Source organism: Microtus ochrogaster, linkage group LG7_11 (genome assembly GCF_000317375.1).
Source record: "Microtus ochrogaster isolate Prairie Vole_2 linkage group LG7_11, MicOch1.0, whole genome shotgun sequence".
Taxonomy (NCBI): Eukaryota; Metazoa; Chordata; class Mammalia; order Rodentia; family Cricetidae; genus Microtus; species Microtus ochrogaster.
The window spans coordinates 2,779,471-2,797,607 of NC_022032.1; the positions used below are offsets into that span (position 1 = coordinate 2,779,471).

Sequence of the window (18,137 nt, forward strand, 5' to 3'; positions counted from 1 at the left end):
TGAGGCAGAGGCAGGATAACACCATCGCATCTGAACAGATGGGGCCCCCACACAGGAAGGTTTGTAAATGCACTTTATTATTATTTGGCTAGGGATTGAACCCAGTTCCTTCATAAATGCCTGGCACACACTTCAGCCCTGAAATATACAGCCACTCCCTCACTTTTAAATGGAGGAGTTAAACTTCTAGAAGGCAGGTATATGTGAAATCACCTGGGATGGTTTTTTTAAGCTGGCACATAATCCTATATCTTGGGGTACAGCAAGACCATTCAAGACATATATACAATTATAATGATCAGATCAAGATGTCTATTTGTGGCAGTTTGAATGGCAATGTCGGCCATAGACTCATAAGTTTGAATGCTCGGTCTCCAGTTGGTGCAACTCTCTGGGGAAGATTCAACCAGATTGGCCTGGTTGGAGGTGTGTCACTGGGGGGGGTGGGGGGCTTCGAAGTCTCAAAAGCCCACACAGTTTCAGTGGTCTCTCTATGCCTCCACTTTCAGATCAAGATTTTGTGAGCTCTCCGTTGTTCCTGTTGCCAAGCCTTTGATCCTCCATCATGACTCTCTACCCCTCTGAAACCAGAATCCAATCAAATGCTTCCTTTTCTTAGTTGCCTTGGTCTCTTGTCACAGAAACTGAAAAGTAAGCCATTGCCATATCTGTCCCTTTGGACATTTTTCATTCCCCTGTGATGCAAACATTCAAAATTCTCCCTACCCATTATTTTGAAATATACAACTAGTTTCCGTACTTGCCCTAATAGACTAGAGAACTTGTTGAAGAACTCCTTTCTTTCCTTTTCTTCCTTCCTTCGTTTCATAGGTCTCACTGCATCACCCAAGCTGACTTATTAGGGGTGATTTTTTTAAATTACATTTATTGTGTCTGTTTGTCTGTCTGTGTGTCCATGTCTATACAGCCATAGTGTGTGTGTTATGGCCAGAGAACGACTTTCAGGAGTAGCAGGAGTTGCTTTTCTCATCCTTCCGTGTTGGTCCCAGAGATTAAACTCAAATTGTCAGGATCGGTGGCAAATGCCTTTACCCACTGAAACATCTAGTCCTAATGGGGCAATTTTTAAGCCAACAAATGCCATGGTTTCTTCCCACACTTTTGAGTGATCTAGAAGAGGATCCAGACACACCTGTGTGTCCTCGGTGCTCCTTGGGACTCCAGTGTGTTGCTAGGCTGGAGGCCCTGTGCTGGGAAAAGCAGCTGCTGGTACAGAGTAGACAATGGGGAAATGAAAGACCGCATCTGGCGAGCAGCCCTTTGAGAGGAATAACAGGACCACAGAGCCAGAAGTCCTCGGGGAAGAGCGGTGGGTGGGGAAAGGAAACCCCAACACTGCACCCTGTGTGAGGCCCACCATTCAAAAGTGGCCTATACATCTCTTAGACTTGGAACCATGTAGGGCACAGGGCAGGTGCTGTGAACTAACAGGCGACTTTAAGAAGACCCTGAAAACAGCATGCATTTTGTTCAAGATCTCTTTAGCCAGCAAAGACCTCAAAAGACTGTGAGGTAAAACATGGTCTCTTCCATGACCAAGAAAGGAACTGAGATGCTCACGAAGCTGGTACCTCCACCCTAAGCCCTTCTGTAGAAACAGCAGCACTTCGGGCTAAAGTAGAAACTTGACTCCATTTCCCAGGTCCTAGCAAGAGTAACAAAGAGCCTAGCCATCTCCAGAAGACTCAACTGAGGACTCATAAATCCACAGGCATCAGCCCTGCAAGGGCCAGTGACACTCCTTGCCTACCATGACTCTTTGTGTGGCTTATGCGGGGAGACCAGGAAAAAGAGAGCTCCTCACTCCAGCTGCAACCTGACACTCCAGAGAGCTCAGCATGGGAGACAAGGAAGAGCGTGCTGCACAGTGCTTCAGAATACTGCTGAATCCCCACAATCCTCTTTCACAGACACAGAAGCTGAGGGCCAGCAAGTGAGGCCCCTGGAGCAAGATCATACAGAGAGCAAGTCAGGCGAGAATTCAAACCCAGCCGTTCTGGGTTCCCAATCCTCCATGGTACTTTCCTTCCTGGCAGGCCAACTCCCCCTTAACAATATCTAAGAGTTGATTATCAATGAAAGGTAAATATCAGAGCAGGAGAAGAAGGGTTCCACCTAGCAAGGCCTTAGATACTTAGTTGCCCAAGCTGGGGCTAGGAAGGAACTAGTCCAACTGGCTCTTAGGTGCCAAGCTCCACGAGAGCAGGGGTTGAAGGGTGGGAAGGGAGAAGGAAAGGTGCCCAGCCAACAGCAAGGAGCCCAGAGGCATCAGATATGGCTGCTGGCTGCCAGTAGAAGAAAAGACTAGAGGAGAGCACGGGGAGCAATCTTGTCATGCCTAGGGTATGAGCTAAAACAACAGTTTTCCACACCAAAGCCAAGGCCATCCAGGCTCACAAAGAAACACCTGTGGCAAGATGGCAAACGAGCAAGCCGCCCAGACCTGCATTCCACAGCCCTTCTGGCACGAGAGAGCAGCTAAATAAAAACAAGAGCTCTCCCAGGTATCAGCTACCCTGGGCAGGTCTTTACCTCCACCCTGTAAAGTTACTTCTATTGAAAACTTGTTGACCACCATGTGCCCATGGCCACTTTCTCCATTCTCTGGTTCCCAACACGTGTTTCATTTAACCTTGCTCTGGGAGCAGTCCATGTCATAAGATGCTGTGCTAGTTGAACCCTCTGGTCGTGGGTCTCTAGTCTTGGCTGACTATGCATCTTAGACAGGAGGAAGTGCTTGTATGTAGTCACATGACCTTCATATCCCTTGCATCCCTCTTCCAACCTGGTCCCCAGCCCAGGCTTCATAGATGCTCAGATAGAGGTGGGTCTGCCATTGTCAATAACCCGAATGGTTCATAAGCTCCTTCATCCCTTTCTTCAACCCAGCGTCCTCCAAGTTTGCCTCAACGCAATGGCATTTCCTCCCCATCTTCTCATTGGTCTTTCCTCCCAACTTCCACATCTCTATCAAGGGTTCTACATCCTCTCTCCAATCAACTAGATATGAAACTTTCTATTGTAAATATACAAAATTTATTGTTTTTTAATGCAGTTGGGGACATAAATTACCACTGAAAAGAAAATATTTGACTTTAAACGAAGAGAAAATAGCTATGATATACACCATTTAAAAGTTGAGCTGAAGTTGGCCGGGCAGTGGTGGCATACTCCTTTAATCCCAGCACTCAGGAGGCAGAGGCAGTGAATCTCTATAAATTCAAGGCCAGCCTGATCTACAAGAACTAGTTCCAGGATAGGTTCCAAGGCTACACAGAGAAACTCTGTCTCGAAAAACAAAAACAAAAGCAAAACAAAACAAAAGTTGAGCTGAAGCGACGCAGTATTATCCTCTCGTGACTTTTGGTCACGTTTATCTGTTGTTTAAGGATGGGAATGCTTGAGGGTAAATGTTTTACCCCCAGTCTCATAACAGGGATGGCTCTATTGGCTTATAACTAAGCAACACACCAAAGAATCTTCCTAACCCAGAGTGACGCGGAGAGCAATCACCAGATACCCATGAGACAGTTGGCAGATCACAGGCTGCTCACAGTTAACTAAGACTAATCAAGCACCCCCTACTTTCCAGGCCTCCCAACATTACAGAAGTCTCAAGCCATCCTTGAAGATGCTATACAACAAAGTTTTTGTTTTGTTTTCACTTCTTGTTTTGTTTTTATTTAACAGAAGAGAACACTGCATCAGGCCAACAGCCTGGGCTTGCTTAGTGCCAAGAGTAACATGCCGAACAAAACTCACAGCCAGCATCAGGAGGCATCTGCTCACACCTGTGTCCGTAACAGGGTCTTCTGGCTGTTTGTGAGACAGGGTTCCTCTGTGTGGCCCTGATCATCCTGGAGCTCACGCTGTCGACCAGACTGGCCTTTACAGAGATCCTCCTGCCTCTACCTCCCAAGTGTTGGGATTAAAGGCATGTGCCACCACCACCTGGCATAGCCTAGTCTTTGTTTCCACATTTCTTAAATTTGTCTGATATCAATAGCATATTCATCTACATCAGCATGACTCCTCTTTCATAAAAGAACAATACTTCTGTCTCCCTAGGATCTAATCATTTATCTATAATCCCTTGGTTATCAATCCCAGTTATATATGGGATATAACACTAAGTACTACTTGATTAATTTGAGATTTAAAAAAGGCATAAGCATATACTTGGTTTGGGGCTAAGCACATAAAGTTTGGTTTGCAGCTAAGTTTAACAACCTGAGTTCCATCCCTTGAGCCCACATAGGGGAAAGAAAGAACCAAATCTCACAAATTGCCTTCTGATCCCCCACACACACACAGTGACTTGTGAATGTCATGTGTGAAACACATAACATATAAAAGCCTCCTATGGCTTCTAAAATATACAGACTTATAATTCAACTCATAATAATTTTTGACTTATAAATATAATTTTCTAGTAAGCAAGAGAAAAAACTCAGGGTAGAATATCTATCTAATATGCACAAAGCACTAGGTTCAAGCTCCCAGAACCACAAAAGAATATAATTTTATAAACTCAGAATTTTAAGAAGCCCATGGGTGAATATTGGGTTTTTTTAAAGATTTTTATTTTTTATTATGTATACAGTGTTCTGTCTGTATATATGCCTACTCGCTAAAGAGGGCACCAGATCTCATTACAGATGGTTGTGAGCCACTATGTGGTTGCTGGGAATTGAACTCGGGACCTCAGGAAGAGCAGTCAGTGCTCTTAACCTCTGAGCCATCTCTCCAGCCCATGAATATTGTTAATGGTTAGCATACAAAAGCAGGCACTGAACTCTTGAGGCTTCTCCTTCACCACTGCAGCCAGCCACCAAGCCTACCATTCTCGTCCCTCAGACATCCTGTAAGAACGGGCCTCAGTTCCCACCACTTACAGCGCCAGGCACAGCTGTGAAAGAGAAGCCTGGGCTGCACTGGGGACCTCAAGTTGATGGAGATGGCAGAGCTGTGGCAGGTCTGCCAGGGAGACTTAGAGAGAGGGAGTGGAGCCAGCCCAGGAAAGAGAAGTGGGATGTGTGCAACAGAGCTGGAAAGACAGAGCACAAGGATGGAAAGAACCATCTAAGGCCTCTGACATCAGCCATAGAACTATTGGGTCTGGAGCTGGTCCTGCTGGGTCTTTAATCTTGTTTTTGGTCCAGTATTTCCTCACTGTGACCATGTCCCTGCATTTTGGAACGGTAATGTATATTCCGTACCTTGGTATGTTAGAAGTAAGTGGTTTGCTTTTTTGACTTTACAGGGGGTTACAAAGAAGAGGTTGCCTTGAGTCTCAGAAGAGACTTTGGACTTTAGATAAAACAGTCTTGAGACTGAAAGACTAAGCGGACTTTTGAAATTGAACTAAAAGCATTTTGCATATGATGTGGCTACAAGCCCATGAGGGTCAGTTAGTAGAATGTGGTAGTTTCCATGGGAATGACCCCTATAGGTGCATATATTTGAATGCTTGGTCCCGATTGGGGGAGCTGTTTGGGAAGGATTAGGAGGTGTCACCTTATTGGAGAAGGAGTGTCACTGAGGATGGGCTTTAAGGTTTCAAAAACCCACCCCTGCCCCCACGCTCAATTCATTTTCTCATTCTCTCTCTCTCTCTCTCTCTCTCTCTCTCTCTCTCTCTCTCTCTCTCTCCTCTTTTTCCCTCCCCCCCCCCCTCCCTCTGTTGTTGGTTCAACATTTAAAATTGCAGAGAGTCCCCCAACACTGTGCCTGCTGCTATTCTCCATACTCCTGGCCATAATGGTCATGAACCCTCGCCCTCTGGAACTCTGAGCCCCAATCAACATCTTCTTCTGTAAGTTGCCTGAACCGTGGTGTTTTGTCAGAGAGATAGGAAAGAACTAAGACACATGTAGACTTAATATATCAACTGCAGAAAGTCCATCTTAAAAAAAAAAGCCACATACACACACAAACTTTTTAAAAGACAAAAATTGAAGAATATTAAAAAGAAAAAACTTTCCCAAACCAATTGCAAAAGAGATGAAAGTTACAAGATGCCTATCCAAGTGGGGGTCACGTGGGCAGACGGACACTGAAGAGGCCTGTCGTGTTGCTGTCTGCAGAGGGGCTGCAGCCGGGAAACAGGGGCAGGACACAGAGACGTTGCCGCCATATCCACTTTCCTACACTAAATTTGTACCGGGTATATATGTTGCCCAGTTTCCAATGAAGTTATTCCCTGGGTCTTGGCTGAAACTGGCAATGCAGGAAGAAGCCTTTAAAGTATCGACAGACCCCAAACCTTTGCAAAGGAGGCTTCTGACACAAAAACATCACTCTCAAAACACTGTTGTCACCCGGCCTTTAAGGCAACAATGGAGTTATACATCCTAGTGTTATAAGGTACGTATGAGCCCAATATCCATCTCGCTGTGAACATTGTGCTTTGTGTCCGGCCAGTGGAAAGGCCTGTTTTCAGTCTGGTTTGTTGGTTTGTTTGTCTGTCTGTCTGTTTTAAACAGAGCAAAGGTCTTTTACTGGGGTCCCTGATTTGCTAGGAGACCTGCAATCTTCGGGAATACCACAATGATCCACAATTCACATGATGGCCCCTGTGAAAGAAGTGTTACCAATGTAATATTTTTAGCAAGGAGAAAAAATACACTCTACTGAGTAATTCCAACACGGACCACCATCAAATGTCATATCATTTCCACGCTTCGGTTTGCTCTTATTCACGACTGTATAATTTAGCCTTGCAATTAGCCGCGTGGGCGGGCCCCGGCAGGGCTGAACACCAGTGTGGCTGAGCAGCTGGAACCTAGGTCATCATTCAAAGGTCACTGCAGAGGAGAGGAGGCCCAATTAAGAATTTCCTCTTCTCGATCGTGATAGCAACCAACACACAATTAAAAGTAAAACTGCCAAGGCCTGAGAACGTAGCTTAGTGGCACAGCGTTTACCAACACATGCGAGGTCCTGGGTTTGATCTCCGGCATTAACAATAGGCGTGCAAGCACGCACAGGCCCACACCCACACCTGCTAGTATTGTAACTTGAAGGAAGTTTCAACAATGTTTCAAGAGTCGTTGCCAACCCTGGGGACAGACACATGCCTATAATCCAGCAACTCTCCTCAAGGGACGGAGGCAAGAGAATCCCAAATTTGGTCCTGCCTGGATTAATTAATTCATTAATTTAGCCAGCCCTTGTCTCAAAATAAATAAAATGTGGCCAGTGGATAGCATTTGCCCATCTTGAATGAGACCCAAGGTTCAACCCCCAGCACCGAAAACGTGAAAAAAACAAAAGTCTTGCTTGCGTGCAGGATGGCTAGGTTTTAGAGAAATGTGCTGAACTGCATGCTTACACTGTTATTCTGTGCCTATAGCCGACAGTCTGGTATTATGAGTTTAGAAACCTGCCGAAAGGATAAACTTCCTTCTAAAGACGATGACTGCGATAACAAAAGAATTATTTATTTGCTTGGTGTTGCCAGCATATTTATTTTTAAACACATTAGCCGATTTGGTGGCCTAATCGATAATATTGGTACTTTCCAGTAAGCGAGGCCATTTTAGCTATGGGGTTTCATCCCTGGTTTAGTATCGTATCTGTGACTGAAAACCTCAATTCCTTCCCTCAGACTGCCTCAGAATACTGCCATTTAAAGTTGTGCTCCGTCATGCTGTGTTCAGATTCCTCTCCCCCTGTCTGCCTGTGCATCCCGCTAGCAGACGCTGTGGCTGGCCTCCCAGGTTCCTCTATTCTGCCTTAGGGGACTGGCCATGGGTCTCCAGAAGCCATTCTGACTACATTTGCGGAGCTGTGTTCCTCGGTAGTCAGCACAGGCATACAGGAGCCCGGGGCTCTTCCCGGACAACTCTGAAGTTCACCCAGAGTTCCCAGGAGGCCAGGCTAAGCTTTGCCTTCTGACTTCCATCTGAGCACACGGCAGTGTGTGGCCTTCCTCCTTTCCCAGTCAGGCTTTCCCCTCACTCCTCGGTCCTGAGAAAGCATTTCCTTAAAGTGAAGAACTCGCTTCCAAATCTTTGTCTGGGCACCTGGCTACTCATCCTAAGGGCTTCTTCTCAAGACCCTACCCTCAAGCGTCCCTCTAGCTATGACCTCCCAGACCCTCCTGTGCCTCCATGATGACTACTGTGTCCTCCCTTTCCTCCTCAGCTCTGATTGGGTCAAAATGGCACAACCATTAAATGAGACTTTGTACATAAAAACATGTCAGAACCCACAAATGCTCCGCAAGTCTGAATGACATATAGTAACAACCATTCTAACATGGCCCAGCACAATCGGGTGTGATAGTATATGCTCACGATCCTCAAACTCAGGACATGGAAACAAGAGGGTTGTCAGTTCAAGTCCAGTCTAGGATACATAGTATGAGGTACTGTCAAAAAAAAAAAAACTCTTAAGAAAATTAAAAGATATTAATCTAGTGCCACATCCCCCCATGAGGAGATGGTTCACAACTCTCTCTACCCCGTTCTATGTGGTTCCCTACCTCTCTACCTGCAGAGGGGGGTGGTCTATGATGCCCCGTCTGTCTTGCTCACGATGGTGCCTCAGCACCTAGGTAGGCATCTAATACACTGGGTAAGTTTAGTAAGCATATGTTGGGTAAAGTCACTAAGCTTCAGAACAGAAAGGACTTAAGACACCAACCAGCTAACTAGAGGAGCCAAGGCTGCAGCCCTGACCTCTCGTCAGCCAGACCCGGGAACTTTCCACATGAAGTTCCGCCTTCTAATGAGCGCTCTGTCTTCCTTGACAAACAGCAGAAATGGAAAACTAAGGCCCCTTTCCTCCAACCCAAACCCTGGCCAGCATCCAGGTACTGGCAACCAGCAATGTCCTGAGGGCCAAGATCATTCTAGCTGTGGGGTATTCCACATGCCATTTCTATTTCCTCAACTTGAAGCTCCCTAGAGGCAGAGATGTTGAGTTCACCTTCCCCATCATCTACAGGAGCTAGGAAACTATCAGGAGAGAGAGGGGGGACAGAAGTGATTGATAGGATGGATTCAGCCTCACACCCCCCCCCCAAGCTCTATATTTCCAGCCTGGTCAACAGGTACAGATTTCAGTTCCAAGGGCTCAGGAATATTCAGGAGATTTAACGAGATACACAGAAGACCACTCATGACGGCTGGTGTATGGTGAGCCCTTAGCAAACAGACTGAAAATAGTGGCAACAGCAAGAGAGGCAACAGCGGCAGAGAAAGGCTGATCAATGCCAGCTACGTGAAGGTTCAAACAGGCAATGATCAGAGACACCTGGAGTCCGAAAACTTGTTCATTAATGCTTGTTAAACATTATCATACCATATCATAATCCCCTTTCCTTATAAAAAGAAAGATATCCAATTACCCAAGCACAGTTCTCAAAGTAGCCCTTCACAAGAACAGGCCAATATTCTCAGGGAGCCCCAGGCTGTAGGTGGTACTAGATTTGGGTTCTGTTCCTACTCCCTGGAGAGCAACATTAACCGCCCCCCTCTGACTTCCTCTGACAGCCTCATCACCGCTCCTCTTCCGGCTTCTATTCGTTCCTTTATGCAGGAAGTATACATTCATCCAACCCCACACATTGTAGATCAGCCTGAGCAACAAGCTCTGCCCTCTGCCACCTCACAGGCTGTATCCTCCACTCTCTTTCTTAACAAGAAACTTCATTTACAGGTTTTTCTTCCTCTCAAAGCCACCCCAAGGTTACTGTCTTATTGTGAGCAGCAATGGCAGGGGTCTGGGGGTCAGACTGACAGGTTTTTTTTTGGTGTTTTTTTTTTTTTTGTTGTTGTTGTTGTTGTTGTGGTTGTTTTTGGTTTTCCGAGACAGGGTTTCTCTGTGGTTTTGGAGCCTGTCCTGGAACTAGCTCTTGTAGACCAGGCAGGCTGGTCTCGAACTCACAGAGATCTGCCTGCCTCTGCCTCCCAAGTGCTGGGATTAAAGGCGTGCGCCACCACTGCCCAGCATCAGACTGACAGGTTTATAGCCCCAGTTCTGCCGCTGTCTTTTTATTCAACCCTGGGCAGACTTCTGCTCCACACCATCTCCCTCACTTTAGCAGCAACACTGTCTGCACCTATCCATTCCCACCAGAGTGAAACAAAAACCCAGCAAAAGTAGGGCATGGTGGCACGTGGCTTTAATCCTAACACCCAGAAGGCAGAAGCAGGTAGATTTCTGTGAGCTCAAGGCCAGCCTGGTCTACAAAGTGAGTTCCAGAACAGCCGGAGAGCTACACAGAAAAACCCTGTCTCAAAACAAAAACAAAAACAAAACATCCCAGTGAATTGTGATTAGCATGGTAATAAATGTTCATATGAATGTCATTTCCTTCCACACTTTACAAAAACACCATTCTCAAATCTGGAGAGACTGCTTGGCCATGAACATGACTGACAACTAACACAAGGACTGAAGAAGGAAAATATTCTGAACTGACTCTCACAGCTAAGGCCCTCCATGCTGATCTCTTCTTCTCCATGGGAAGACATCAGTTCCCCAAGTTTGGGTCATAAGTTTACATTGGTAGCTCAGATAGGAAGATTACAACCTGAGACCTCCAGAGCAGAAAGGAAGGGAGGCTACCCTGGAATGGGTGGATACTAGTGCAGAGGTAGTCCCAAGAGCCAAGAAAGTAGTCAGGCAGAGCATTTCTGGTGAGCCCAGGTCCCAGGTCCATGAGACAATCAAGTCAGAGAGTGGGTTTCACTGTGGCGAATCCTAAAAGCTAGCAATATCCATGACCCAAGATGAGGACAACATGGTCATGGGTGACCTGGGTTGACAGCAAGACTCTCTTGTAGCCCAGGGTATGAGTGAAGGTTCAGTTCTCAGCTGGGTAGATGGCTCAGTGGGTTAAGTGCTTGCCACACAAGCCTGAGGACCTAAATTCGAATGCCCAGTAAAGTCTGGCATGCATAGTGGTTGCTTATGACTCAAGTACCCTGGAGGCAGAACTCTAGGGGTTCTCCAAAAGAAGTAGACTAGTCAATATAGCAAAATAAGTGAGCTCTGGATTAGAGCAAGAGACTCTGCCTCAGTTTGCAAGGTGGAGAGAAATCAAGGAAAACAGTGACATCGAACTTTAGCCTCCAAACTCATGTGCCACACACACATGAACACACATATAAACATGCACCACACACACACAAGGAAGAAAAATAGGTTGGTTGACAGGTACAAGCCAGGACCTGGCAGCAGCTGGGCAAGACTCCCTACGAAACTGAATCTTGTTTCAAGACAATGCAAACACAGAACAGTGGGAAGCAGGTAAATCGGGACAAAAATCCTGAGGAAAAGGGTGAGCAAGCTGGAGGGTAGACCAAGACCGGAGGATGGTGGGAGGCAAGCCGATGACGCTGCAGCCTTTGTTCAAGGGCTCAAGTTCAGATGTTCAGCACTAAGAGAAAGTAAGCAATGCCTTATCAGGGGTTTGGGATGAAACGCATGGGTTCAGTTGTTGGGAGGGTTCATTTCTTCCTGGAGTAGGCAGTCCACAGTATGTGACTCTCTGAGTGTTTTCTGTATCTGTTATGGTTTTTACTCAACTCTCAAATCTGCAACACAAACAGTGAAGACCTCCAGAAGGTTAGTGTGTGGATAATGACCTTGAGAGTCACATGACTTTTCCCACCTCACGTCTTTTTTTTATTTTTTATTATTATTATTTTTTTTTTTTGGTCTTTCGAGACAGGGTTTCTCTGTGGCTTTGGAGCCTGTCCTGGAACTAGCTCTTGTAGACCAGGCTGGTCTCGAACTCACAGAGATCCGCCTGCCTCTGCCTCTCGAGTGCTGGGATTAAAGGCGTGCGCCACCACCGCCCGGCTCTCACGTCTTTTTTTAAAGCATTGGTTTTGTTCACATTGGTGCACAGGTGTACCAAACACATGGCAGTCAGAGCCCAGCTTGCAAGGACTTGCTTCTCTCTTTCCACCATGTGCATCTTGAGGAGTTGAACTCAGAGGTCACAGGCTTAGCAACAAGCACCTTTACCCACTGAGCCATTTTATCGACTGTCCATCTCCCATCTGAAAGCACACATCTAATCCCCAACATTAACACTGTCCTCTTCAGCCCTCGAACAGACCCAAATCCCACCCTCGACGTTCATGCCCATCCATACACAGCCACGCCCTGTCATGCCGCTGCCCAGGGACTATGCCTCACTTCCACCAAAGTGCTATGGACCAGTGGGAAGGAAGGACTTGGCAGCACTCCGTGGAAAAAGAAAAAGCTCCAGGTTCTCAATGACTGCTTCCAGTCACCCAGCCCCCACCCCTGCCAAGACAGAGCAATACAGCTTAGGTGGTCAGGACAGGCATGGTGGTACACATCTTTAATCCCAGCGCTCAGAGACAAAGGCAGGTGGATCTCCAAGTTTGAGGCCACAGTGAATTCCTGGCCAGGAAGGGCTACATGTACATCCCTGTCTCAAAAACGAACACAAAACCTTGGTTCCCCAGCTCTGTGCCTGGCCTCCACGCTAGGATCATTTCCTCTTGCCCAGAGTAGATTGCAATGTCCAGGACTCAAGTTTTCTCCTTGGTAGCATGAGAAAGACACCAGGTGACCTAGATGGTCACTACTGCCAACCCAAGACTCCATGACTTCCTGATTCAGGAGACCAAAGAAATGTGGCATTGTCCGACTCAGGGAGCCAGATCACATTCTCTGCTGGGGAGGAGCCCCAAACTGGAAGAGCAGGAGCAGTCACCGGGCCACAGCCCCGAGAGGTGAGAGGAAGCCACTCACGTCTGGGCACTGGGAGGCTCTGCCCGACTTGTGCCGAGTGTTAAATTCTTGTAGGTGAGAAAGGCAGATCTAGGGCTAAGAGACTCTGCCCCACCCCCAGGTCTGCTCCTCAGCTCTCCTCTCCCTCTCTCCATTCTCCCACCTAATGCACCCTACTCGGGATTAAATCAAGATTCCGGTTCATGCTAAGAGTGCACACACCACTGAGCAATATGGCCAGCTCTAGAGAGAGTTCTCTTGGGGTGTGCATGTAGGTGTGTGTTGAGTGATCTCTCGCTCATCTCTCGCTTTGTTTAATCAGCTCCAGACACAAAGTCTTTGAAAGAAGCCCAACCCCTCCCCGGCCCCCCAGTGCTCCTCCCAGATGTGGCAGAAGGCGAGGCAGCCATCCTGACCCCTTCCCGCCTGGCTTCTCACCTGGGGATTGTCCATGTACCAGAGGAGGCAGTTGGCCTGGGTGTCCAGGATAAAGTACCTCCGCAGGAACTTGCCACTGTTCTCATTGTCCTCGATATCCAGAAACCCACAGATTCGGTTCTGCCGATCCACATAAGGCATTCCTGGGCTCTGCTCACATTACCCTGCACAATGCAAGAGAGATGCTGGTGAGAAGCGGGCTAAGGCAGGCTCTGAGGGGTTGGATGAGCCTCACCTTGTCCCCGGTTTGACTCATCTGTGTGACACACTGGGCCCCTTGCCGCCACCTTCCTTCCCTAGGCACCAAAGTCTGCCCTACTGGGCTCTGGAATCGTCTACCAACTCTGAGCTGTCGTTTTTGATGACTGTTAATGAAACTCATTAGAACTGGCTCAGCACATTTTCCTGAGGCCCTACTGTGTGTATGCGTGCATCCAGAGCCTCAGTTTAGTCAGGATTCTTCCTGGGTCATCACTAATGACTTCCTAGTCATCCTGTACCTTGGTTTCCACACCTGTGAAGTGGGGATAATCATGAGTTAAGTTATAATTATATAATATATGAACATATATCATGTGATTATATAATAATCATGAGGTATTCAAGAAGTCTGGTCATCAGTCATTACACAATGCCACTATAATGGGCTCCTGGAGCCTCTTGGCAAAGCCACGCCCCTTAGTCGTCCTTGCTGCTGCCCCTCTGCTGTAGTGACTCAACCATGCCCCATAAGGATTCACATGTCGAAGTCCTAACCTCCATATCTCAAAATATGACTGAATTTGGGAACAGGGTTTTGGCTTTTTGTTTCTTTTCTGTTTTGAAACAGAGTCTCACTCTGTATAGTCCAGGCTACCCCAGGCTATCCTCAAACTCTTAATCCCGACGCCTCAGCCTGCTAAATTGCTGAAATTAAAGGTATGCACAACCACACCCAGCCACAGACAGGGTCTTTAAAGAAGTAGTTAGCACATATTTAACACATATTTAGCAAGTATTTAGCCCTGGCCCACTGATACCACATCTTTGAAGATGACATTTGGAACCCAATGGTCCCAGAAACGAGAAGACAGCAATCAAGCGAAAGAGAAAGGCCTGAAAACGTCCCTTCTGGCCTCCAGACAGTGAGAAAATAAATTACCATTGTTTAAGCCCTCAGGCTGTGGGCTTTGCCATGACAACCTGAGCTGAGACTCCCACAGCTACCAAATGCCTACAGATTTGATTTTGCAGATCAGCGGGAAGCATTCCTGGGCTGTGCCCACATCACCCTGCATGGGAGGTGGAAGGGGGCTAGTTAGGAAGAGGGTGAAGCCACTTGTATCTCAGGACCTGAATAAGCCTCACCTGACTGGAGTCATCTCACTTCTGTGCCGGGAATAAACAGAAAGCAATAAAAGCAAGTCCCAAAACCTGAACACCTTCCCTGAGTCAGAGCAAGGCCTCTGGCAACATGACAAAAAATAGTCACTTGTCCTGGCCACTTCATCTCTCCAGAATGCACTCTAAGAGCCTACAGGAAAGGGAGAGTCCCCAAGACACACACACACACACCCAGGAGAGAAACAGCCAAGACACCTGGCCTGCATTCATGCACTGGGAGGAAGTACTAAGGACGGAAGCCCTACGGGGCTATAAAGCTCCATATCGCCCTCAGATCCCCAAAGCCAGATAACATTCAACCACTGAGCCCTGACTACATCAACAGAGCAAGATTCACCATGGCCTGGGCCGGAGGCCCTGCAGCCAAGCAAAAGTGTGACATGGCCGATGAAGGGACCCTATGAGCCAACACTGACTCAGAGAATCTATTACCCTAGCTTTCCAAGCCCAGAGGGGACAAGTCCCATGAAGCAATGGGACACATTTCCAGGCCAGGCTTGTTCGATAAGTGGGATGGTGTAGTCTCTCCCATTCCAATGAGCCTGTGGTATCGAGAGGGTCCCCCCAAGAAACGAGTGTCACATATGTTCACATGCACACTCTCAGACACCAGTGAACCCCATGGTTTGGGCATGTGCTGGTGGGATTCTGAACAGGAACAGAAGCTGCAGCCACCTAGAGAGCTCACGGCTACTCTTAAGGAGTGCAGGGTCAGAGAATAAAACAGACAGCAGAAACAGTCAAGATAGAACAGCACAGCGAAGCTAAAAGGGAAGTAGAAGAGGAGGTGAGAAGAAGGAAAAGATGTAGGAAGGAGGGGTTCTGAAAAGGAAGCTAACTGTGTAGCAGAAGAGAAGGTCACCGAGGGGTGAAGGAGGGGCACCCTGAGCAAAGCCGTGTCACCTGCTTAGAGGTGTTACCCAGCTCCTGTCTCAAAGTGGAGCAAGTTTTGAGTTTGGAGAAATGGAAAAAGCCAAGGGTTAGGAGATGCTTTGGGGACTTATCTAGCACACGCTGGGTGATGGGCAGAAGGACAGAGGCTGTGAATGCCTGGGAGAAGAAATGGCTGTTCAAGGAGCAGGGCCTTGAGGAGAAAGACAGAGGCACTGTGCATGGAAAGGGACAGAACTTTCAGGGAAGGAGGGGAGACACCAAACCATCTCCCCAACCCCCAACCCCCCAAAAAATCTAGGCAAATTCCCTGGACGCCAACCCAGTTCCAGAAGCAGAAATTCCAGAGGTCACAGGACTCTGGCTACTCCAGGGAAATCTCTCCCCACTTCCTTCTGAAACAGGGTCTCCCTGTGCAGCCCTGGCTCACTTCATGTAGCCCAGGCTGGCCTCTAACTCATGGTGGTACTCCTGCCTCAGCCTCCCTAGTTCTCAGACGGCACGCCTGCGCCACCGTGCCCAGTGTAATGACAAAGAGAACACATCCGCTGTCCAGGAGAAGAAAGCTGACTGGCCCTGGGCCAGCTGGGCAGCCCAGTGTCCACGAACGCTGGCTTTCAAAGTTCCCCTTTCCAGCCTACAGGATTGGCCAGAGTCTGCTTCCTCCAGAGACAGCGGCTGGGAGAAGGGCCTCTTTGGCCAGAACCTTCCTTCTATTGAGGGACTTCCCGGGTGCATGTATGACGGTGTGGAACTGTCATGCGCCAAAAGGAAAGATCTGAAGCAGAACTCCAGCATCCAGACTGAAGTGTGTGTGTGTGTGTGTGTGTGTGTGTGTGTGTGTGTGTGTTTATATATGTGTATGGGGGGGGCGGTCCTCAGAGGACCTAACACAGCTCAGTCACACAGCTCATCAAGTCTGTGGAAGGGAGGCAGCAGATCCACAGGAGAACGGGCACAATATGGAAATGTTATGACTACGCGATTTGTTCACCAAACACTGGTTGTAATGGTTCCAGAACATTAATGCATTGACTGCGTATGACGTACTTAATCATAGCTCTAGTACTAAATAAGTCCAGGAGCCAGCTTTTTGATATTATAAATAATACCAAAACTTCCTATTTTGTGCTTTTTTTTTCCTTTGGCACGGAGAAGAGCATCTGTTAAAGATGATGACATGGGAATGGAGAGATGGTCTATGGTTAAGAGCACTTCCGCTCTTGCCGAGGGCCTGGGTTCAGTTCCCAACACGAATACGGCAGCTCACAACTGTCTGGACATCAGGCACCACACCGTGCATACATATAGGTGAAACATGTTTCAATACACATAAAGTAAAACCAAACAAATTTTTTTAAGGTATGTGGTTAGAACCTAGCTGTATGCTCTGTTGTCATCACTGAGACCTACTATAAAACTACTTTCTAAAAATATCTGTTGCAATGAATCATTAACTCACTTGCTTTTTTTTCTAGACAAGGGCTGGAACTCACTATGAAAACCATACTGGTACCAAATTCACTGAGATCTCCCGGGCCTCTGCTGGGATCGAAGGCCTACAAGCCCATGCCTGGCCATACTCTTACGTGCAACTGTTCCTAGTTTGACATGCACAAAGGTGACTGGTGAAGGGTGAGTGTTCAATTTTGTTTCTTATTTCATGTATTTTAAACTTTCACACACAGAGACACACACACACAGACACATCTCAGCCTCCAGGGCATCAGGCTTCCTGAGCAGGAAGTTTCATAATGATCCAGATGTCCTAGGTAGAATTTAAGTTCTAAGCATTGTTATAAATGAAAATAAATTACATCCTTAGGGTAATCCAAGGAGTTGGCAGGCAGAAGCAGGACAATCTCTGTGAGTACAAGACCAGCCTGGTCTATGTAGTTCCAGGCCAGCCAGGACTATGTAGTGAAACCCTAAATTTACAAAAGAAAAAGAAGTTAAACTTAGAAAAAGTTAGTTGTCTGAAATTACCTAATAACCGGTAGCAGGGAGTAGGTTAACTAGTCATTCAGCTGGAATTCCTGACCAGGATTTACTAGGCAATGAGAAACACTTGTTAGTGTCCAAGGCTGCCCACTTTCCCATTCTACGCTGCGATGAGAGGCCCTTGGAGGCTCCTACTCCAAAATATATTTTCTTCAACCACTGCCACTGAATGCGCAAACCCAGAAACTAAACTTTAATAGGCCTACATCCTGATGGAGACGGGGAACTGAGCCTTACAAGAGTAGAGTAGACCACGCACTGGGTGGGTGACAGAGGCACCACGAGGCTAAAGCCTCTGCTCAAAGCAGGTTTCATTTCCTTGGGCAGGTTGGGGTAGGGGTCCTAGGATCCTTAGACACCTGGGACAAGAGGATGACCTTCCTGAAAAGTAGTTTGTCAGTATGCCAATAAGACAGCTAAAAATGTTCCTGCCCTTTGACCAAATCATTCTAGTTTCAGGATGCCATCCAAATTATTTATTATTTGAAGTAGAAAGAGGAAAACTGCAATCAAATTTATAACAAAAACTTGAAAATGTCCCAAATAACTCAATGATCAAGTCATAATTCGATTTGGAGACACTCAAGTATATTAAATATTGTACAATTGTTAAAAAATCATTGACTATAAGTAATTTCCTCTGGGGTATGCTTGTGTGTGTACGTGTGTGTGTGTGTGTG

General features: G+C 47.1%; 1 protein-coding gene across 1 annotated transcript in view; it reads right to left on the reverse strand.

Annotated features, from left to right (window-relative positions):
• Plekha2 (pleckstrin homology domain containing A2) overlaps window positions 1–18,137 on the reverse strand; it is a 59,125-nt gene that overhangs the window by 31,929 nt on the left and 9,059 nt on the right. The window contains exon 2 of the mRNA XM_013351984.2: window positions 13,183–13,346. Coding sequence (XP_013207438.1) covers window positions 13,183–13,323 — 141 coding nt within the window. The 5' untranslated portion in view covers window positions 13,324–13,346. The remainder of the gene's footprint in view (window positions 1–13,182; window positions 13,347–18,137) is intronic.